The sequence below is a fragment of the Alligator mississippiensis genome, chromosome 16, assembly GCF_030867095.1.
Source record: "Alligator mississippiensis isolate rAllMis1 chromosome 16, rAllMis1, whole genome shotgun sequence".
NCBI classification, from domain to species: domain Eukaryota; kingdom Metazoa; phylum Chordata; order Crocodylia; family Alligatoridae; genus Alligator; species Alligator mississippiensis.
In genome coordinates, this window is record NC_081839.1 from 11,754,263 (window position 1) to 11,778,127 (window position 23,865).

At 44.0% G+C, this 23,865-nt stretch overlaps 1 protein-coding gene across 1 annotated transcript in view; it reads right to left on the reverse strand.

Annotated features, from left to right (window-relative positions):
• Positions 1 to 750: 750 nt before the first annotated feature.
• The window catches only part of LMNB2 (lamin B2), a 56,034-nt gene continuing 32,919 nt past the window's right edge, over positions 751 to 23,865 (reverse strand). The window contains exons 7-12 of the mRNA XM_014599786.3: positions 23,217 to 23,437; positions 22,204 to 22,495; positions 20,715 to 20,822; positions 16,075 to 16,194; positions 10,550 to 10,651; positions 751 to 7,829 (exon numbers count right to left, since the gene is read on the reverse strand). Of these exons, the coding sequence (XP_014455272.2) occupies positions 7,788 to 7,829; positions 10,550 to 10,651; positions 16,075 to 16,194; positions 20,715 to 20,822; positions 22,204 to 22,495; positions 23,217 to 23,437 (885 nt within the window). The 3' untranslated portion in view covers positions 751 to 7,787. The remainder of the gene's footprint in view (positions 7,830 to 10,549; positions 10,652 to 16,074; positions 16,195 to 20,714; positions 20,823 to 22,203; positions 22,496 to 23,216; positions 23,438 to 23,865) is intronic.

The window sequence follows — 23,865 nt, forward strand, 5'->3', positions numbered from 1 at the left end:
ATTAAGATGTGCACGTACCTCCAGAGGGGAGGATTGATCACTTATGTTCAGAAAATGCATTGGGGATACCGGGTGCTAAGCATTTACTGTGAACAGATGTTTCTTAAGAGACCCAATGTGATAACTCAGGAGACTTCAATGCAGGTGGTGTCCTCTAAACCAACCAATACTGCCAAGTAAACAGGAACAACTTTATTCAGTTTAAATGCAGCAACTAGAACCATAAACCAGTGGACAGTATTTGGTTGAGATAAAAAAAAAAAAATCACCAGCTGGATATCTAAGCCCATCTTAGACTGATAGTCATCAAAGGCTGCATGAGGAAAAAAGTTTGTGGCTTAGTCCCCATTCTTAGTCGGTGGGAAGCTATAAATGCTAAGAATCCCAATTATCCTACTATTGGTCTTTTTGGGAAAAGGGGCTCGGAAAAGCAAAAATTGGTTTCTAAAGCAGGGTCTAAAAACCAACTAAAATCCCAGCCTCAGCTGCAATGCGGCTGACACACTAACTCTATATTTGCTTTTCTTAAGCATTTACCCATTAAGACTGTAAGGGTCAGCATATTTGCTTCAAAATAAAAAGGGCTTATTTATTGCCCTGCACCACACCAGATCTTCTTAGGAGACAGAATAGCAACGATGACACTCCTTATCCTCTCTCTACATGGGTATGCAACATCCCTGGGTATGCAACATTTCTCTCAGCCTTTGACTGGAATTTGGTTTGTTTTAAATAAAAGGAGGAGACAAATAAAATGCAAAACATTTATTGGAGTGTGTTGTACAAAAAAGTTTCCAGTCAAAAAAATGTATATTACAAATCATCAAAAGAGACAAACATTTGGCATGCATATTCTTAAAACAAAACAGAACCAAAACAAGTGTTTGAAATGATAAAGTCTAGATCATTTTATAGTTTTTATAAGCTTAGATCAATTTCCATTGTTTTTAATATACTTCAATTTGCAGAACTTTTTCATAATTAAGAACCTCAGTAATCCACTTTAAAAGAAAAGCTCCATTTTACAAGTAATAGTCAAGATGGCCATTACCCTAGAACTGAAGCTAAATACATGTTGTGTTAAGAAGTAGAAGAAACTGTTGCATTAAGTCAAAGGAGCCCCAAAAAACCCCATCACTGGTTCAAACATGACAGTGTTATTCTGTCCAAATGCAAAGCTTCTTAGCTTTGTTCAAAATAGCTTATTGCTTGCAATTTTAGTGTAATTACACAGCTACCTAAACCATTTGAATGTCAGTCCTACACAGGCTAGATCCAGGGCAATAATTAAATGAAGCAGATAACAGATTTAGCCTTGGAAGAATTAAGATTCTTTATACCTTTTGAAGTGTTTTTTTTTAATAATCCCTAAAAAGTCATACAGTGCATTGTGCTTCTTTGAATTAAGTGATTCAAAATTAAAAAATCTTTTTATTCTCTAGACCTTAGCATTTCAGGAAAGGCATTACGTTTACAAATAATAATTGCATGTAAATATGGTCTTATATAAAAAAAAAAAATCACTGTAAAATTATTTTCAAGTGGTTTAAAGCTAAACATACTGAAGGGCAAATAAATTCTGTTTCCCAGGCCATTTTAGAAATTGGACAACAGAAAAAAATCTCCAGCACAATTTATTTCCACATTCAGTGAAATCTATGCTTTGAAATGCAATTACTCTGTAACCTTCCACTCACTGGATTCCATACAACCGTTTTTCCCTTCCACTCAGAGGTTGGGAACAGTGGCAATGAAAGCCAGCATCCAGCATGGATATGCCTTTAATTTAAAGATTACTTTCAAAATGAGATGGGCAGACTAATAAAATGACTTCAGACAGACTAAGTGAAATAAGTGGCCAACAAGGCAAGCAAACTAACACTATCCTCCTCCCGTGAGAGAAGCCAGACCTGAAGAAGGGTATATTCTGCTCAAAAGCTTGTCACACATCTCTCCCAACTATATGGCTGCCCCATAAAAATAGCATAAAAAGAACCCTTGCTTCTAACATTTCCTGGACCATCATGGCTACAATACCACTCCAACCCTACTTCTACTAGCAAAGAGGAAGGCAGAATATGAGAGAGGATACTTTGAGCTCTTGTGAGAAAAAGATGCCTAAAAGCCTCTCCCTTACTGGCCCCCCATCAGGTGTCAGGAAGGGACTTTACACAGCAATACAAAGTTTTAAATATTATTTTACATGTATAAAGAATATTCAAATCCCCATCTTAACTCATTCTGTGGGTTCCTGTACTTTCTCTTTTAGCTGGACTGGATACGGTTTGTCCTGGTGCTCATCACTTCAGGGATGAAGTCAGGAAGGCCAAAGTGCAACTGGAGTTGCAGCTAACAAGGGACCTGAAGGGTAACAAGAAGGGTTTCTACAAGTATGTCAGTAGCAAGAGGAGAATCAAGGAAAGTGTGGGTCCCTTACTGAATGCGGGAGGCAACCTTGTGACAGAGGATGCAGAAAAGGCTGAAGTGCTCAATGCCTTTTTCACCTCAGTCTTCAAGCAAGGTCAGCTCCCAGATGACTGCACCAGGCAGCACAATTTGGGGAGGAGGTGAGCAGGCAACAGTGGCAAAATAAGATTAGGGACTATTTAGAAAAGCTGCACATATACAGGTCCATGGGGCCGGATGGGATGCACCCAAGCATGCTGAGGGAGTTGGCTGATGTGATTGCAGAGCCACTGGCCATCAACTTTGAAAATTCATGGCGATTAGGAGAGGCCCTGGATAACTGGAAAAGGGCAAATATAATGCCCATATTTAAAAAAAGGGAAAAAGGAGGACCCAGGGAACTATAGACCAGTCAGCCTCACCTCAGTCCCCGGAGCAGATCCTCAAGGAATCCATCTCAAAGTACTTGGAGGAGAAGGTGATTAGGACCAGTCAGCATGGATTCACCAAGGGCAATCTGATTGCCTTCTATGACACGGTGACTGGCTTTGTGGATGCAGGGGAAACCTGAAGATGTGATATACCTTGATTTTAGCAAGGCTTTTCATATGGTCTCCCACAGCATTCTTCCAGGCAAGCTAAGGAAGTATGGGCTGGATGAATGGACTGTAAGGTGGATAAAAAAACTGGAGCATCAGGCTCAGAGACTAGTAATCAATGGCTCCATGTCTAGTTGGTAGCCAGAATCAAGTGGAGTGCCCCAGGGGTTGGTCCTGGGGCCAGTTTTGTTCAATGTCTTCATCAACAACCTGGAATATGGCATAGACTGCACCCACAGCAAGTCTGTAGATGACAACAAGGCTGAGGGGAGTGGCAGATACACTGGAGTGTAGGGCCAGGATTCAGAGTGACCTAGACAAATTGGAGGATTGGGCCAAAAGAAATCTCATGCGGTCCAACAAGGACAAGTACAAAGTCCTGCATTTAGGACAGAATAATCCCATGTACTGGTACAGGCTGGGGGCTGGCTGGCTGGGCAGCAGCTCTGCAGAAAAAGACCTCAGGGTTACAGTGGACAATAAGCTGAATATGAGCCAACAGTGTGCCCTTGTTGTAAAGAAGCCTAATGGCATCCTGGGCTGCATCAGCAGGAGTATTGACAGCAGGTCAAGGGAAGTGATAATTCCCCTCTATTCAGCACTGGGAAATTGAATGGCATAATTATTCTGTTATAACTCCATCAAGAGGATGAAGCTAAACTGTTTTCAGTGGTGGCAGATGACAGAACAAGGAGCAACAGTCTGAAGTTGCAGCAAGGGAAGCTTAGGTTAAATATTAGGAATAATTTTCTCACTAGGAGGGTAGTAAGACACTGGAACAGGTTACCCAGAGAGGTTGTGGAATCTCCATCCATGGAGGTTTTCAAGACCCACCTAGACAAAGCTTTGGCTGGGATGATCTAGTTGGGGCTGGTCCTGCTTTGAGCAGGGGGCTGGACTAGATGACCTCCTGAGGTCCCTTCCAACCCTAAATTTTCTACGATTCTGAATCATACACTGAATTAATTTCCCCTTCACAGTACTGTGCACTTCACATTGTAATCTCAGTGCTAACTATACACAACAAACTAACCTGGCATTTATAGTACTGGCTCTTAGAAGGCATTTTTTCCTGAGATTTTTTTTTTTTGGCTCCTACAGTGACTGCACATTTTGATGGCTAAGCAACCCAAGGTGACCTATAATTTGTTATAAACTCTTTTATGCTTATAGAAGCAAATCCAGAGTCCCCTGACAACCCAATAGTCAAACTGGACAAATATGCAGGAATGAGAAGGAATTACAGACATTTTTAGAGGCTACTGCAGCTGATATGACCGAAGCAGTGCACACAGCAAGAGGACAGGGGAAGGAGAGGTATAGAGGGACAGAGAAGCTGTATAGTTGCATTTTATCCTTGTATGTCACCATACATGAACTCCATGATTAGACTTTTCATGCTCCTCTGTTGCCCTTCCCTTTGCTATCAGTGAATAAGAGCTAGTCTGCTCTGGGAAACTGAATGGCATAATTATTCTGTTACAGCTATGTTGGTATAACTCCATGTTAACACAGGAGTAAAAGTCACTGATAGTAATTATTCTGGGGAAAAAGTTACTTTTAATCTAAAACAGAATGTTTACATAGGGAGTTATACTAAAAATACTTATTCTGCTATAGTTATCCCAATTAAACTTAATGAACAGATAAGTCCTAAAATCAATCTTCCTCAAACCAGTTCTGACTTCTTCAGTTTCTGCTTGACATCAGCTATTGCTGCAGAAATACTGATGATCTGCCACACCTACCAAGAATGGCTCACCTGCAGGATCTAACAGGAGAGAAAGCCCCAGGATTGTTAAATTTAGAAAGAAAAAAATAACTTTAATCTTGGAATGGTAAAAGGAACCATGAAAAGAAACACAAACAGTGCTGCTCTTGATTTAGTATAATGGAAGACGGTCCCAGTATGGAATGCCTATTTTAAGCTGATAAACATATCAGACTGAATGCTCAGCAAGTCAAACAAATGGGAAAGGCAGAAGGCAGGGCAGAGATGTGACCTTACAAACTAGCTAGTTAGTCTATAACTCTGCCCTGCCTTCTGCCTGAATTCAAGATTAACATGGCTTCCTCTTCTCTACAAATGGGAAAGGTGGTATGTACTGAAGAGATACCTACATTACGGCAAACAAGAATTAGAATATAGTCGTTTTACTGTGTCTTGCAGGGTACTATCAAGAACTACTACTTACATTTTAAGTAGCCTTCCAAAAACATTGTAGTGATTAGGTCACCTGAGCTGATACTTTTTTAGGTTAGCTGATTCGATTCAGCTTCTTCCACTATGCTCATCACTGTAGTACCCGTGTATCCATGTATCCAGATAACATACATATGGTACAACATATGGGACATGCTTATTCTGCATACACCTACTACAGGGTAGTGCTCACCATTCCAGGTTTACAAGCATTTGGCCCAAAAGCAAACCACAAGAAACAAGACACAATTACTATACAGTGTAGCTACTGGGAAAACCATGGCCCAGATTGTGCAAGACCTTTTCCAATTTAAGCTTTTTTCTAGCTACATTCCTTTACAAGGAATAGAGGCGAGTACATTTTTTTCAGCGAACTCGGCATATATACTTTTAGTATTCCAAGCTACATGGAGTTTAGAATAGTCTGACAAAACAGAACAAGCAACTTGATAACTGACCAATATAAACAAATCAAAAAAATGTAACATTTACATAAAAGTCACAGAAACTGTAAGCTAGAAAGGGAAATGAGAATCCAGTGACTGGAAGGTGCATTGTCAAAACACTTTCATTTTGATTGCATTCATTTGTATACAAACACATTAAAAAATTTATTGATAATGGTATAGAACCAACTGAGAAAGTTTCAACAACTATATATAATTTTACAGATAGGCATGATTACTATGAATTCAGTCATCTACTCAAGCAGAGTGGGAATATTTAAGAAAAATAACCAAATTCATGGACAAAGGCATTATTACCCTAAACATTAATTTTTTTCTTACATTATGAAAATTCATTATTAGTAATCCTGTTTTAAGACAGCAATCCAAATACTTTTATTAGTATTCAAACCATGATAATTAAATCACTTTATCAAGGTGACCATTTTGAGAATAGCAGAAAGTCAGCACCTTTGTTTTTAAAATCACAATGTGAAATTTATAAATTTAAAAATCCATCTCTCCCACTCTGCTTGCACTGCAGCAAAGTCATCATTTAAAACCTCTACACTGACTTCCTAGGTTATGTCTGTCAGTCTAAGTACTGTGCAGAGAACATAATGTCCAAAAGCCACCAAAAAACCTAAATATTCTAACTTGCATTTTGAATGTAAACCAGTTGAATGGCAAGATCAGAGTTCAAGAGTGCAGGCAATACAAGAGTTTTATTCTAGCAAATGGTACCCAAATGACCAACTTGAAAAAATGTCCATTTATAATGTAGTCAGTACATTCTTTAAAGCAAGTCACGTATATTTCTTAGTGTAGAGGGTACACTACCCAGTGCTTCTGCTGGTCAAGAGTTACCTCTGGTGAAAACACAGGAGAGAAACCTAAAATTCGAGGAATGTGGCTAAATACAAAAAAAAGTTAAAATACAAGTAATATTGTTCTTTTAAACAATTATTATATCATCAACCAGTTGGGGGGTTTTTAGGACATTCCTCAGGCTAGATACATTTCTGTTGGAAATACTGCAAAATAATGTTGATATGCAACCCAAAAATTGTTTAATGAATTTTAAAAAATCATAGAACATTTGCCATTTTCGAAATACTATGCCCAGCAAATATGACAATGTCCCTTTATCTACGACAGAAGTATGAATAAGCTTCATGTAGCAGTTATTTCAAAGGTTACTATTTATACATGATAGCTTAAAAATATCCAAATATTTATCATAGCCAAAAATATCATTATCCAAAAACAACTAAAAATAATTCTGTTTAATGTGAAACATCCAAATCATGATGTGCATCACAGCTACTGTGCATCAGGCTCAGACCTGCATTCACTATTTATCAGGGTCTCACTGTGACTGAAAGTCCAAATCCCCTTTAAAAAAGTTAGAACTCTTTGCTTTAACTTCTTCATTACATTAAGACTGTACCTGCCCTAGAATAATTGGAATTCATTAGTCTCCACCACTACAGTGTTGACATGGTTCCATTGTTTTTTACCAGCACATGGTCTAGTTCTCTTTGCAGTGGGGCTAGATGCCATGGTCCCGAGTTAAGCCCCATCTACAAATCCAGTCTCTGGTGTCGCTTCTACAGCTGAAGTAATATCTGTGATACATTTTGTGTTATTTTCCTCACATACATAAAATTCTAGTTACTAAAAGGGCCTTATGATTTCTTAAATAACTACAGTGCTGAAGGAAGTACCCACTTTGGGTATTCTTTGGGACATATGTTCACATTTCCCTAAACTTCACTGGAAAACAAAAAAAGCATCTGTTAAATAATGATATATTTACCGTGCACTCAATGAATTCTGTCCCATTTTAATTTAAAATTCTTTCTGCTGCAGATCTGTACATAAGACTTAAAAGACGTAGTATGGGGAGGGGAAGAACTATATTCCAATAGCAGTTTCAAAGAGGGAAAAAGAAATTGATTAAAAATTCTGGCAGTTTTTCATTAAAATTTTTCTATAAAATGTACCAAGGAGTAGAATTTTAAATAAATCAGATGATGCATATAAAAATAGTTTTCAGTGGCTCTGGAGGAAAAGAAAATAGCAAAAACACCAAGGAAAGAAAGAAGAATAATAGAAAATAATAATGGTTTTTCACATCATTGAACATCCTCTTGACGTGGTCCTGGGATCTCCCTGGAAGAAGACAGATATTAGTTAAAATACTAAAATGAAACCAGGCCCAAAGCTTCACAGGTGCTCTCTTGAATAGTTAAAAAGATATATGATTCACATGACCTGAAATAACATTTAACGCCCATGAGGGACTTAATCTACGTCCTTTACAATATTGTTAGTTGATGGGGGGGGGGCCTGGGGCAGCAGGTCAGGAGCGAGGGGCACTGGGTTGAGACTGGCCACTGACATTTACAAATGGGTCCTGGTACAAAAAAAGGTTGCAAACCACTGCTGTAAGTAATCACTACCAAACTGTAGCTACAATAACGGGAATAATACTACCTTTCCCTTATTTCTCAGAATACCCTCTTTGTGTATTGGAGAAGGATGCTGACCAACACCAGAATTAGTTCTGCAGCAGAGAGGCCAGAAAGTGGGGATCATTCCTTAGCTCTCAATTCAGATTGAGATGGAACTCAGGCTAGCGTCCAGGATTAAGGACAACAAAAAGTCCTTTTTCAAGTACAGTGGGAGCAAGAAGAGGGCACCTGGCAATGTAGGGCCCCTGAAAGATGCAAACGGTAATCTTGTGGCCATGCCAGACAAGAAAGCTGATATTTTTAACAGTTTCTTTGCCTCTGTTTTCTTGAACAGGGACCGGGATATCCCACCTACCAGCGGTAGGGACAATCTTGCGGATAGCTCTGTCAGGCCTTTGGTCAGTGCAGATGTAGTTAGGGATCTTCTGGAAGGGCTAGACATTTTTAAATCTGCAGGTCCAGATGCCCTCCACCCAAGGGTGTTGAGGGAGCTGGCAGGGGTCATCACGGAGCCCTTGGCCCAGCTGTGTGAGCATTCATGGTCATCTGGCCAGGTGCCAGGGGATTGGAAACTAGCTAATGTGGTCCCCATTTTTAAGAAAAGGAGGAAGGAGGACCCAAGTAACTATAGTCCTGTAAGCCTCACCTCAGTGCTCAGGAAGATCTTGGACAGAATCATCAAGGAGCACATCTGTGGGGGGCCTGCAGGGGAGATCATGCTCGGGGGCAATCAGCATGGGTTCATCAAAGGCAGGTCCTGCCTGACCTACCGGATTGCCTTTTATGATCAAGTAACTAAATCCTTGGATGATGGTGTCGCTGTGGACGTAGTCTTTCTAGGCTTTAAGGCCTTTGACACTGTCTCTCACCCCATCCTCATCAATAAATTAAGCGGATGTGACATTGATGCCTACACAGCCGGATGGGTAAAAAACTGGCTGATGGGGCGCACCCAGAGAGTAGTGGTGGATGGGTTGTCCTCAACCTGGCGAGATATGAGCAGTGGGGTACCCCAGGGCTTGGTCCTCGGGCCCGCACCGTTTAACATCTTCATCAGCTACTTGGACAAGGGGGTGGAAAGCACACTGTCCAAGTTTGCTGATGACACTAAGATGTGGGGCGAGGTGGACACACTTGAAGGGAGAGAGAGGCTGCAAATAGATTTAGACAGACTACAAAAGTGGGCAGACGAGAATAGGATGGGGTTCACTGTAGACAAATGCAGGGTGCTGCACCTGGGGAGAAGGAATCCACAGCATACATACAGGCTGGGGAGTTCCCTTCTTGAAAGCACACAGGTGGAACGGGATCTTGGAGTCACTATTGACTCCAAGATGAACATGAGCCGTCAATGCCGGACTGCAGCCAACAAGGCCAGCCATACCTTGTCATGCATCCAAAAGTGCATCTCAAGCCGGTCCAGAGAGGTGAAAGTCCCCCTCTATGCGACTTTGGTCAGACCGCAGTTGGAGTACTGCATCCAGTACTGGGCACCGCACTTCAAAAGGGATGTGGCCTGCCTTGAGAGGGTTCAGAGGAGGGCCACCCGCTTGCTGAGAGGGCAGCAGGACAGGCCCTAAGAGGAGAGACTGAGGGACCTGAACCTGTTCAGCCTCAGCAAGAGGAGGCCGAGGGGGGACTTTGTGGCTGTCTACAAACTCATCAGGGATCAACAGCAAACAGGTAGAGCCCTTTTCTCCCCAGCAATACCTGGGGTGACAAGGAACAATAGTAATAAGCTGATGGAGAATAGGTTTAGGTTAGAAATCAGAAGGCAATATTTTACATTTACACTTAGGGTGGCCAAAATCTGGAACCAACGTCCCAGGGAAGTGGTCCTCACCCCTGCCTTGGGCAAATTCAAGAGGAGGTTGGACGATCACCTGTCTGGGGCCTTGTGAACCCAACATTCATTCTTGCCTGTGGCAGGGAGTCAGGCTAGAGGATCTGTTCAGGTCCCTCCTGACCCTAGCTACTATGAAACTGTATAGTTGCTAAATAGAAGGATAGGTATATGGGAAGGGAAAGGGAGGGATGTAATATGGAGCTGAAACTTATCTATACTCAACAGGATATCTTCCCTAAAATATCCCTTTGGTGCAAATTCATTTTCTGTGGGAAGATGTCACACAGTCCCTCACATCCTGACTTGACAGTCACCTCAGCTCTTGTGGAGCCCAACAGGATCTGTTCATCCCTGAAGTGAGGAGCCCAAGAGTATGTGCTGTACTCATTGTAGGGATTTTCTTAGGGGGGTTACAGAATTCACTCTTTGCCAAGTCCTTTACAGCTTCCCATTGGAAAACAGGGAGTAGCAGGTTTACAGTGTGCAAAGACTGATATTTCCAATCCACTGTCACAAGCTGAGAACTGGGAGGGAAGTATAAGTTAAAAAGTATCTGGTTCGCAGCTTATTACCTGTTGGTGAAAAAGATCTTCCTCTCCAAACTCTGCTTCATCCTCCTCCTCCTCATTCACACGTGTCACTACTGATTTTACGACGCTTCTTACCGCAACCTCCTAGACATGGGGGGAGATAAAGATATATTTAGTATTCTGTTCCTTATCTCTGCGGGTTCACTGTGCCATCAAAATGCACCACAAAACCCTGGAGTATCAAAGCAATTGACCATATATTTGACCCACTGACCCTGGTTTTGTGAAACCAGAGCCTGGACAAAGTTTTGCAAAATACAATAAGACTTTTCTTTGTTTTCAATTCTACTTGATTTTAGCCATACTCTCCAGCCCCGCAGGGGACTAGTCTTTGACAAGTCTCATCGTCACAGAGTTTTTGTACATTTTTATTAAAAAAATCAACAAAGAGACAGGCCCAACTTACAGCTGTCTAATGAAAGACTGTAGAATGCACTAAGAAACAATTTATGTTAGTGAACAATTATGCATCATTAAGAAACCAGATTTCCACTCATAGTCTGTATCAACTATTTGGAACAATTTTCAGTTAGATACTGAAAGCTTCAAGAGTCAGGATATTTTCTTAATTTTTAAATTTCTTTGTAGCAGAGTTAGGTATTAAAAACAGTAGTGTTCTGTACAAGAACATTTCTAGAATAGCGGGTAAGAAATTAATTAGCATATCTGTGGCAAATCTCCCCTGGCACAAATTTATAAGTAGAGAGACTGTCAAATTTTAGGGTGTGAGGAGACTTTTTTTTTCCTAAACTAATAATCTAATAAATTTGCTCCGCTTCAATATTGAGCTAGTTCACTTTCTGTTTGTGTGTGTCCTGTGCTGCTGTTCCTGCACAGTGATTTCATAGTTACCAAGAAAAAAAGGTAGCATGAACATTGATGAAAAGCTGATAGGTTTCATTTTCTTAAACAACTATTGCAGCAATGCATATTACGAATAGCCAAAGCAAAATCCTCCCTTGCAATTTTTTCTATACGGACTTTTTTGTTTTGTTTTTTTAAGTTGTTATGGGATTTCATAGATTTCATAGACATTAGGGCTGGAAGGGACCTCAGAAGATCATCGAGTCCAGCCCCCCGCCCAAAGGGCAGGAAGTCAGCTGGGGTCATAGGATCCCAGCAAGATAAGCATCCAGTTTCATCTTGAAGGTGTTCAATGAAGGCGCTTGAACAACCTCCGGCGGCAGGCTGTTCCAGACCTTGGGGGCTCGGACAGTAAAGAAATTCTTCCTTATGTCCAGCCTGAAACGATCTTGTAGTAGTTTGTGACCATTCTACCTCGTCATCCCTTGGGGAGCTCTGGTGAACAAACGTTCCCCCAGATACTGGTGGTCACCCCTGATAAACTTGTAGGTGGCCATCAGATCACCCCTGAGCCTGCGCTTTTCCAGGCTAAAGAGCCCCAGGGCTCTCAGCCTGTCATCGTAGGGTCTGCTTCCCTGACCCCTGATCATGCGCGTGGCTCTTTGGACTCTCTCAAGCTTCTCCACATCCTTTTTGAATTGTGGAGCCCAAAACTGGACGCAGTACTCCAGCTGCGGCCTCACTAAGGTCGAGTACAGGGGGAGAATGACGTCCCGGGATTTGCTTGAGAAGCATCTATGGATGCAAGCCAGCGTTTTGGTCGCTTTACTAGCCGCAGCATCGCATTGCAGGCTCATGTTCATCTTGTGGTCAATGATGACCCCCAAGTCTCTTTCTTCCATAGTGCTAACCAACATAGCACTGCCAAGCCTATAAGGATGCTGCGGGTTTTTTTTCCCCAAGGTGGAGAACCTTGCATTTATCGGCGTTGAACACCATCAGATTCTCATCCGCCCACTTGCTGAGCCTGTCCAGGTCAGCCTGGATCACCCGCCTGTCTTCTGGCGTGGATGCTTTGCCCCAAAGTTTGGTGTCATCGGCGAACTTGGCCAGTCCGCTTCTGACTCCAGTGTCCACATCATTAATGAAGATGTTGAACAGTATGGGTCTAAGGACAGAGCCCTGGGGGACCCCACTGGTCACAGGACACCACGATGAGTGACTTCCATCAATTACTACCCTCTGGGTCCGACCCCGGAGCCAATTTTCCAGCCAGTGGATCGTGGGGGACCCAAGGCGACAATTGGCCAGTTTCTCCAAGAGACGATCATGGGACACCAGATCGAAGGCTTTTTTGAAGTCAAGATATATGACATCAATCTCATCTCCCTTGTCCAGGTGATAGGTCACCTGGTCGTAGAAGGAAATGAGATTGGTCAAGCAAGACCTACCCGCAACAAACCCGTGCTGGCTATCCCTTAAGATGTTGGCGTCGGCCAGTCCATTAAGGATGGCCTCCTTAATAAACTTTTCTAAGATCTTCCCCGGGATAGAAGTCAGGCTGATGGGCCTATAGTTAGCCGGATCCACTTTCCTCCCTTTCTTGAAGATAGGCACGACATTGGCCTTCTTCCAGTCTTCGGGTACTACACCAGAGCGCCAAGAGTTTTCAAAGATCCGCGCTAGAGGCTGGGCTATGATGCTCGCCAGCTCCTTGAGTACCCTGGGGTGAAGATTGTCAGGGCCGGCTGACTTGAAGGTATCCAGCTTCTCAAGATGTTCCTTCACAAAGTCAGCATTAATGGAGGGCAGGGGATCACCCTCACCTGGACTTCCCGGCCCTGTAGCAGGCACAGGCGTCCCATGGGGCTGATGAAAGATCGACGCAAAGTAACTATTTAATAGGTTGGCTTTTTCCTGGGCGTCAGTTGTCAGTTGCCCCATCTGGTTCAGCAGGGGTCCAACGTTGCCCCTGCTTTTCCTCCGGCTCCCCACATATCTGAAAAAGGACTTTTTATTGTCCTTGATGCTCAAAGCTAGCTGGAGTTCAGTTGCAGCCTTGGCTTTCCTGGTCTGCTCCCTACAGGACCGGACCAGTGCAAAATAATCCTCCTTAGAGGTGACTCCCATCCTCCATCCTTTGTAGCCCTTTCTTTTTAGCCTCAGGAGGTCTGCTAGGTCCCTGGAGAGCCAGGGGGGCTGCTGTGCCCTCTTGCTGCCTTTCCTCCGAGATGGAATAGACTTAGTTTGTGCATTGAGGATCGCTCCCTTGAGGAGCAACCACTCTTCTTGAACTCCCCTCTCCCTGTGGTCACAGTCCCTTAGGGCCTCACTGACAAGCCTCCTGAGCTTGTTAAAGTCGGCTTTCCTGAAGTCAAGGACTTGCGTGTTGCTGACCGACTTGCCAGCTTTTCGGCGGATGGTGAAGGTGATCAGCTCGTGGTTGCTGTCACCCAGCTTCCCATCGATCACTAGGTCGCCGACTAGGTCCTCCCCAGTAGCCAGCACCAGGTCGAGCAGCGCTTTTCCTCTCGTTGGCCCATAGACTTCTTGAGCGAGGTAGAGGTTATCCACGCACAAGAGGAAGCTCTGCGACCGCTCAGATTTTGCTGAGCGATCCTCCCACGAGATGTCTGGGTAATTGAAGTCACCCATGACAACCATGGTCCTGGAGCAAGCTGCCTCAGCCAGTTCCTGGGCAAACTCCTGGTCTAGCTCAGGACTTTGGGTGGGAGGTCTGTAATAGACTCCCACCATTGTGTCCCCTTTGCCGTGTTCCCCACGGATTTTAACCCAGAGGGTCTCCAGCCGTCCACCCTGGTCGCCAATATCGGCTTGCAGGGACGCGTAGCTTTCCTTAACATAGAGAGCTACACCCCCGCCCCTTTTCTCTACACGATCCCTCCTGTACAGGGTATAGCCATCTATCCCCGTGGTCCAGTCATGGGTGGAGTCCCACCAGGTCTCCGTGATCCCTATGACATGGTAATTGCTTGCACTGAGCAGGAGGATGAGCTCCTCCTGCTTATTCCCCAAGCTCCTGGCATTTGTGTACAGGCAGGCAAGCGCCCCCTGGGGGGCTCCTTCCTTGCCCACAGATTTTACCAGGGCTGGGGCGGGCTCCCTTGAGTACCATGATCCGCTGGCTTTGCAAGGATTGCTCAGCGGGCCAGCAGTGGCGGTAGTCCCCCCGTCCCCCAGCGGGCTTAGTTTAAAGCCCGGTGGAGCAGGTCAGCCAGTCCGGCTGAGAAGAGCCTCCTCCCTAGGGGAGAGAGGTGGAGACCATCTCTTCCCAGCAGCTCGCTGCCTCTCTCGCCAAAGAGCGGGCTGTGGTCATGAAAGCCAAAGCCTTCCTGACAACACCAGCGCCACAGTCTTTGGTTGACCACATAGATCCTCCTGTCCCTTCTCAGCCCATAGCCTGAGACTGGGAGGATCGACGAGAACACCACCTGTGCCCCCAGACCCTTTAGCCCCGCTCCCAAATCCCTGTAGCGCCTCATGACCTGGCTGGGAGTGCTCCGAGCAGTGTCATTGGTGCCCACATGAATAAGGAGCATGGGATAGCGGTCTGTGGGTTTGAGGAGCTTGGGGATCCTCTCCGCAATGTCCCGGATGCGGGCCCCTGGGAAGCAGCAGACTTGCCGGGCTAAGGGGTCAGGGTGGCAGATTGGCCCCTCCGTCCCCCTCAGGAGGGAGTCTCCCACAACAAACACCTTACGTTTTGTCTTGGGGATGATTTAGGACAAATGAAAAAACTACTAATACGCACCAAATGTAAACTCCCAATACAGTTTCAATATTTAAGAGGATATCACTACCTTCTTGCACCATCTTTTATCTAGCATCCCAAAATATGCCAGGTACCATATTTACTCGTGTACTATCTCCCCTCCCAATCAGCATTCCAAAATTGGGGTCTCAGTCATAAGACTCAATCTCCCCACTTCACTGAAATAGAAGCATGCACATACTGTGCTTTAATGGTTGCTCAGATGTCTGCTACCACTTGTTTCTGGACCAGCAAGCAGAAAGGGCTGAGCATGCTAGTTTGTGCCTGAAGGAGCAATCAAGCTGGCTCAAGGGAAGCGAGCTGCTGCATACAGACTACGATAACTTGATGAGGCTTGTGGTGTGGAAACAACACTTGAGTTACAGTGAAAAAATACCAGTCTTGCTATTGCCATTACAAGGAGCTGGGGCCTAGGCTCAATGCTATCCTGCCATATCAAGAAGCTCCTACTGCCTCACTCAAACAGTTTCTTAGGAAGCCATGCTTTCCGGACATGCTAGTCAGCCATGGCTCTACACAGATTTTTTTTTTTTTTAAACATTTTGCCTTCCAAAAAAAGAGGTGTGTTATTTAGGGGCATATGCTTTCCAAGAAAATATGGTATTTTTTAACCTTTCTTGGAAAACCCACACTGTTTTCATTCCCATCTCAGCTGGAAACGTACACTCAAATTGAAGCACATTCTCTCCTCTCATGAATGTTTTCTAAAAGGTCTACACAGATGATCAGTCCTTTGAACACATTTCCTTAAACACTGTATCATTATATATAATACTTAATCCATTAAATATTCAAAACTAGATACTGCTTTGTTACAGACGATAGCTATGGAAAGAACAAAACCATTTTGTCAAAATACAAAAAGGATTTGGATGGGTAACAACATATTTGTCCAAGAGACAAAACCTACCTCTCCATCAGAGTTTACTAGGTATGTACGGATGTTTCCTCCAGTGCCCCAGCTGCTCTGATTTTTCCACACAAGGACAGAAGGAGGGCTATGAGCCACACCTGCATCTGCAGCCCAGATCTAAAAAGACACAAAAATTTTGTAATCAATGCCTGTACTTCTTTTCTTTTTGTATGTAAGAAGGGATGCCTAATTCTGTACTTTTTTTTCCACTTGACCCTTTCCATTTCTCAAGGATAGTGAAGTAGGTAAAACTACCCAAAGAAGAACATTCTTTGCCACTTACAAGTTAGCAACTGAAAATTAAGAGCAACCATGGTTAAAGGGAAGAAGAAAGACTAACATATCAAGCACCACTTCATTTCTGCATGCAGCATTTTTTTTCTTTTGTCTGGGTTCTACTATGGCAGTAAATGTACCAAGATTAAGAACGTTTCTAAAGCATGGTAGCAACACATCATGGCAAGGACATCTCCAAGCACATTGTGACCACTAGCTTCAAACCCATGAAAACATGCCAGTGCAGCAGTTAAGACTGGAAGAAAAAACAGGGCCCTCCAGCAAGGCATATACTGGTATTGACTGGATTCATTTTAGAGACAGGAGTAATCATCAAGAGAATTGCCAAGAGAATGTAAAGGTTGCTTTTAAGTCATTCAACAAGCACTGAACTCCCAAAACTGCATGATCAGGCAGAAGCCCCACTGACTGACTAACAGCTGTCATGCACTCAAGACCCGCATGGCACAGTGATTGAGCAGCCAAGATGATGCTGGAAGATCACACAAATCTGCCAGAAAGGGATAAAAGGCAGTGAAGTGTGACCCTCAGTGGTGCCTTCATCCAGCACCTGACCTACCGAGACAGAAGGACAACAAGGTGAACCCTGTCTGGAGAAGACATCGCCTAGGAGGAAGCCGACCATTGACACCCAGACTCCAGATAGGTATAAAACAACATCAGTGCTACACTACTATTGCACAGCAACTGCGTGTGTGCTAAGGTGACCAGTACCCAACATAACCCCCCAGAATTTGCATTCATAATTTTATTAAAACTTCACATCCTATATAATAAACTAGAACTTATGATAATCCTGCGAGTTGGCCCTTTGTAGCCAAAACTGACAACAGTAATTGCTACAAATCAGAAGGCTGTGCATATTGAATCCTAGCCAGTTTAAAAGGGCCATTTTTCCTCAAGTGCTTTCCCTTAAGCTATGAAATAGAATGAGTGGTGGCAAAGTCAGATATTCAAGGACCGTAAAGTCATCCCTTGTCAGCAACGCTTGGCAATCTGAAATTCTAAATTGCAGGCTGGACAATTTTATTTCCAAAGATCAAGGTAACTGGGTTCTCGATCCTTTGGGACCAATCTAGCATAGCTGGGCTTTTTCATTTGCTGCCTCTATAAACAAGGCTGGGAGGGACAGGAATACAAAAGGACAGCATCTTGGGGTGGGGAGGGGAGAAGATATTTTATATGTCCCACCCATCTGCTTAACTGGGGGATAGGGGGTCACTATATTCCAAAACAGCCATGCAGGATAGAAAGAAAAAGACTGCAGAGGCCAACAGGCCAAAACACTTAAGGAATAAATGGAGCCATAGCAGAGCACAAGCACTTCCTCAGAGAGGAGGATGAGGCCGTCATAAGGAGCTGAGGGAATGTTAAGATATTTGGTGCCAGACTGACAATTCAATGATGACATGTCTAGTGGTGGTGCCATTGGTCCTTGAACTCAGAAAGTAATGGAGCAGAACCATCAGATCCAGTGCAGTAGGAACTACAAACTCTATATCCTACACTTCTGCCTGGGTGATGCCAGAAGGTGTACGGACGTGTGTCCTTATGTAGCTCAATCTAAGTTTGCAGTTACAGCCAAACTGGCACCAGGTTAGCAAAATTAACCCAGGTACAAGATGATACTTACTTCAAAGATCTGCACCTCTTGCCCTCAGTAACAATTGACAAGGGCCTAGTATCCCAGGGCTCAACAATGCAAACAGATCATCTAGCAAACAGAATGGTGCAAATCTCAATGAAATCCACACTCTACAGCAAGCACTCCAATTCAAACAGACCAATGCAGAAGCATCTGATGTGGCAGGCCAGTAGGGGGTGCTCCTGCACTGAGCCACCCACCTCACTGTACCCAACCACCTTCTGGGCTCTGAGTGCCCCCCTGGGGGCATCTCACGTCCGGCCGACCCCCTTCCTGGAGCAAACTTGCTAGCCCGGGGGTAACACTGCCACCACCCAGGGTCTGGACTGATCCTGGTTCTGTGCCCCCTGGGAAACATAGGCCTAGTAACCTTTGAGGGTACTCGACCCACTTCAAGAACTTGGGGTGCTTCCCTCAGTCTGAAGCACAAATAGTGGTCTCCCCTAGTTAGCCAAACCAAGGGGACCCCAAGGCATAATCTAGCCCCTCTCCCAGTAAGTCTCCCATGCTATGTACAAAGGAGAATTTTATTGGCTACAAGGAATAGGTTTGGAATAGGGTACAGGGTAGAGCAATATCAGAGAAATCCCAGTGAGCAGGGGCAGGCAATTATTTCGGGTGGAGGGCTGCTTACTGAGTTTTGGCAAGCCATTGAAGGCCGCACAACAGGCAGCCAGGGGCAGATAAATATTAATTTTCTAAATTTTTGAGGGGCCCCACGGGCCAGATAGAATGGCATGGTGGGTTGAATTTTGCCCACCTCTGCCATAGATCAAACGGTGGCTCAGTAGCCTTTGAGCATGCATCTGAGTTACTGAAAGCTATATATCTAGTTAGATCTCTGGTAGCTTACTCATGAGTATCATCCAGAGGCAGGTAGAGATTCCCTCTGGAGATAGGCAGTTCATTGATCATAATTTTCAAGACAGAGAGCAAGTTTCAGATGGTCCAGCTTTTCTCTCTCTCTCTTTCAGTTTTCATCATGGCCACTGCCCCTCCTCCTGGGTAGTCCAATTTGACATGCATCACTGGTTATAATGCCAGTCACATAGGCAGAAGGAACAGGTTTCCTCCCTCAGAAATGTATCCAACTCAGGGTTACCTAAAGAGATGGGATGTCTGCCCTTTGCAGGGACCATGTTAACCAAATTGTCACATAGCAGAGTTTTTTGGGAGAGACAGAGGTGGCATTCTGCCACATCTGATACTCTACAAGCTTCTACAGAATCTCTTTGAGGCTGGGAGGTCTTAGAGGTTGATTGAATGGTACCATATATACCGTTTCTGAACCCTTATGTACCCCAACCAGCTTTTGGGCAGATCAAAAGGTTTCAGAAATACAAGAAACAGAACCCCCATATTAGTAGCAGACAGCAGAATAAGGGGAAGCTTTGTTTTAAGACCTGATAGGGCATATCCTATGCATCTAAACCCGGGAAAAGAAAATAGCTTTTGAGCAGAGGCAATACCAGGAAATGTCAGTGATGGTCTGAGTTATTAGTGATAAAAATCAGAAAAGCAGCCTAAGGTCTTAAACATGAGGATCATTTAAGTTAATTTTTCTTTCTTTTGTGGCTGCAGGACTGACACATGTTGCACTTATCAGGAATGAAAGTGTCCAGTGTAGGCATCCAATGCTGGCAAAAGGCCTTCATGCTACAGACTGCTATGAAACCCAGAGATTTCCGCAAGGAGAGAGCAAAGAAATCAAAAAGATAATTCTCTTTAGTAAAAGATTCCTAAGCTGGTGAAAAAGAAACAAAAAGACCCTCCCTCTTTCCCTGCCAAAAAAAAATCCTGAGATAAGCAAAGCATCTAGGGCTCAAGACATAAGTATTTCATTGCGCAATTGAAAAAAAGCAGGGAGAGAATGTGTGAAGGGTGCCAAGTCCCCAGACAGCTGGCAAAGGTAGATTGCTCCCACATTTGAATTATGAGGAATGTAGGGAAAAAAAAAAACAGGCCAAGGCTAAGTAGTATGCGATAGCACCAAACCAGTCAAGAACATTTTGTGCTCAAGACTGATGAACAGGTGATTGAGAGGTACTGTGGAGCAGAAAGTGTGCACAGTCCTTTTTCCTCTGGGCATGTGATGGTGGGACCAATGTGAAGTACACTTCAGGTACTACTAACCCTGAAGTCTCCAGTCAAAGGCTCGAGGATTGAACATACACAAGTGAAAAAGTTTGTGGACAACTACTCAAGGAAGAGTAAATGTTTAAATCAGCAATACAATACTCAGAGGTAGCCAGATCTGAGGCAGTATAAGCTTGGTTTTCAGAAGTTTGACTCTGAAATACTCTAGTTCTTCATAACTTTTTCTTTCAGAAGTTTCAGTTTTGATGAACTAAATTTCCCAGGAGGGAATAAAATACCACAGGGCAAACTTAATTCTGCATTAATTAATAAATTTGTCACTGAATTTAGTAACAGACAGCAGAGTCACTGCATTTGGTGAATGCACAAAAGTATGTATGAAATCCAAGATAAGTAGGCCCACCTCAGCTATCTGAAACACATGCTTGACTTGGTGCTATAGAAATTCAACTTCTGTGCATGATGCGTCTAACAGAAGAAGCCAAGCCTACTCTCACCAGGAAGCTCAAATAGAAACAGAAGCTGTTCATCAAGCCTTCTTAAGCACCCTGGCAGTTTGTGTAAATACAACTCAAAAGAAGTTTCCACAGTGACTTACTGTAACTGTCTGCCCAGCCCGGAGGATATACTTTGGAGTAAATTTGTAGGCAATTTCTTCTCCTTCTCCTATTTGCCTTTTCAGTCTCCAGTTACCCAGAGACTGATCCTGAGAGAGAAACACAAAATTTTGTTTAGGAAAAACTAATTATAGCCAGCCAGCAGCGCAGTTCTCTTGTGTTTTACCTTTTTCTTTTTCCTTAAAATAGTATGTGTAGTTACCTGCTTTGCTCATACCATATTGGCTGATACAAATCCAATTCCAACATGCAGCTGGACAGTTTGGAGACCAGCATCGGACTGGTAAGTCTGGTGTGGGGGAAGGGGTGAGGGCAGGCAAGAGAGGGGCAGACTGAGGCTCCTGTGGTGAACGAGGGAGTGGGGCTTGGGCAGGCACTGCTCCGCTGGGGCAGGGCACAGGACAGAGCTGTGAGCGGCTCATCCGTTAGCGTGGGGGTGGTGTCTGGAAGGCACTGGAAGGCACCCCGGAAGGCATTGGAGGCATGCGCCCCTGGATCTGTGCTGATGACCCAGCTGAACCACCCAGGTGTGGATGCTGGAAGGAAACAGCCCCCAGGTGCAGGGGATGAAGGGAGCCTGCCATGGTCTGTATGGGACACCTCTCCAGGGTGTCACTGGGCCAAGGAGCAGTGCCACTTGTGTGCCAGCGGTGACCCAGGCACTGGGCTTGGGGGGGAAAGGGGGAGCCTTCTCTGCAGGGACAGGTGGTGGAAGAAGAGGCCTTGGGGCCCAGAGGGAGTGATATCCAAAGGGTAGCACCGATTTCTCCAGGGCTGGGCTCTATTCTCTTCTGCCCAGTGGGGACCATGCACAGGCACAGAGTAAAGGGGAACACTATAGAGGGGATGGATGGCACAGCATAACACAGCATCTGTACCAGATCAGAACTCTTTGTGGGGTGCTGTGTCTGACCCATGAGCTATAGGTTACTGCCCCTGGTTCAGCTTGCAAATTGCTTATTTTAAGACCAATCCTGCAAACATTTACAAACCCATGTAAGTGCACTTAATAAGCGCCCTAAGAATAAATGAGACAATATATGTGAGCAAACTGACCTTCCTGTGTATTGTCAGTACCAGGCTGCTGAACATTTAAACTTTTGGGGCACAAACTAAGATCTCTTCTAAGTTTTGTACAACTGCCAAAACGCTAGAACACAAATATAATGATCAGTTTCCACACCCTAGACAGCAGCAGCAGTGGCTGAGCTGGAAGACCCCATTCTTGCATCTTTGAAATTAGCGACTGGTGTTGGTGTCCCAGTCACCCACCCCTAATTGTTCTACTAGTATTACAAGACTACAATTGCCACTTTGCTACTACTGATAATTTGATGCTTCCTGAAGGAGAAATGCCCAAAGATTAGTCTTCTTTCCTCCTTCAAGGGGCTGAGTTAAGGTTAGGAAAGCCTGTGTCATATTCAGATGCTACTTTATTCTGCATTTTCTAAGAATGTTATTGACACTGACCTTCTCAGAATTATTTTTAAGTTGAACATATTTCCCCTCCAGGTCTATCTCTTCTATGCTGATGCTTCCTGTGGATGAGGCCTGCTGGGATGTTTGGAAACTACTGCTGCTACTGCTGCTGCTACCAGCACTACTCCCAGTTCCAATTCCACTTGTACCGCTGCCTGAAAGCTCCTCTGCTTCAATCCGTTTTCTCTTGCCTCTAGAAGACCGAACAACTGAAGCACTGCTGCTGCTGGAAGTAGCCCGAGAAACTGTAATACGGGAGGATGGGCTTGGAGACAGCTTCAACCTTAACACAGTAAGACAGTAGGACAGACATTTTATTCAGATGGAGAAGAACACAACTGGATTTTCTCTGCTGTTTCACGAAATGTTTTGAGAATACCCATGCATAGTAACATACTGCAGCATACTAGGACTAACTAGGAATAACAGGTGTAAAATAGTTGAGAGTGGATTTAGGTTAGGTATTAGGAAGACATTTTTCACAGTAAGGGTGGCCAGGATCTGGAATAGACTTCCAAGAGAGGTGGTGCTATCACCTAGCTTGGAGGTCTTCAAGAGGAGGCTAGATAGTCACCTGGCTGGGGTCATCTGACCTCGGTCCTCTTTCCTGCCAGGGGCAGGGGGCCGGACACAATGATCCATTGTGGTCCCTTCCAACTCTACAATCTATGAATCTATGAATACTATTAACCTAGGCCAATGGTTCTCAACTTTGACTCTAGGCACCATTGTATGTGTATTAATGAAGCGTCTGGAGACAGAAGCAGGGGAAAACATGGAACTCTAAACTCTAAAGAAAAAAGGAGTAGAATAGCAAGCAAAGAATGATATTTATCCATAGTATTTTAGGGATTATATAAACATACACGAATACATGCATGATGAAAGCAACTGCACTGTTGCTAGAGCTAGACACGCTAGAGCTTAGGGGGCCAATGCGACTCAATTAGTCAAAGTTTGGATATTCTTGACCAAATAAACAAAATGTATTTGTCAATGCCTACCTTTTCTCCTCTCCTTCCAGAAGTTTTCGGTAAGCACTGATTTCCATGTCCAGTGCTAGTTTGACATCAAGTAGCTCCTGATATTCTGCAAGCTGTTGCTGCATCTGGTCCCTCATTTCTGTCATCTCCCTCTCCCTGGCATCTAGCATCTTCCTGAATTTGTCCCGCTCACCAGCCATCATTTCCTCCAATTCCCGAATACGATCCTCTGCAGCACTAGCCTATTGTCACATTGAAATAAAAAAGTCAGTCAATCCAGAGTGCATATACATAATCACTCTCTTTATGTACACATGGTCCCCTCTGACTGATGCTACAAAAACTGAAATAAATCAGGAAGCTACACTCAGGAATTACTTATCAGCAATGGTACTTTCTTATGTAAAAACCATTGCAACAAGAAGCAGGAAGTAGGGACCCAACCAGTCCAATCACTAGCCTTAGAGTGACTGAAGCACATGACAGTATTTGAAGTGATTTTATGTAAGAAATTCAGAATTAATTGTAGATTTTTAATAAGTAGTTAGACTGAAAGATTTAAAATCTGACACCTAGCTTGGGTTAACTTTTACTAGGGAAGAGAGGTCAAATATAACTGTTTCTGGTTTGCAACTAAAAAAGCATAACCTTTAGAATAATTTTTTTGGAG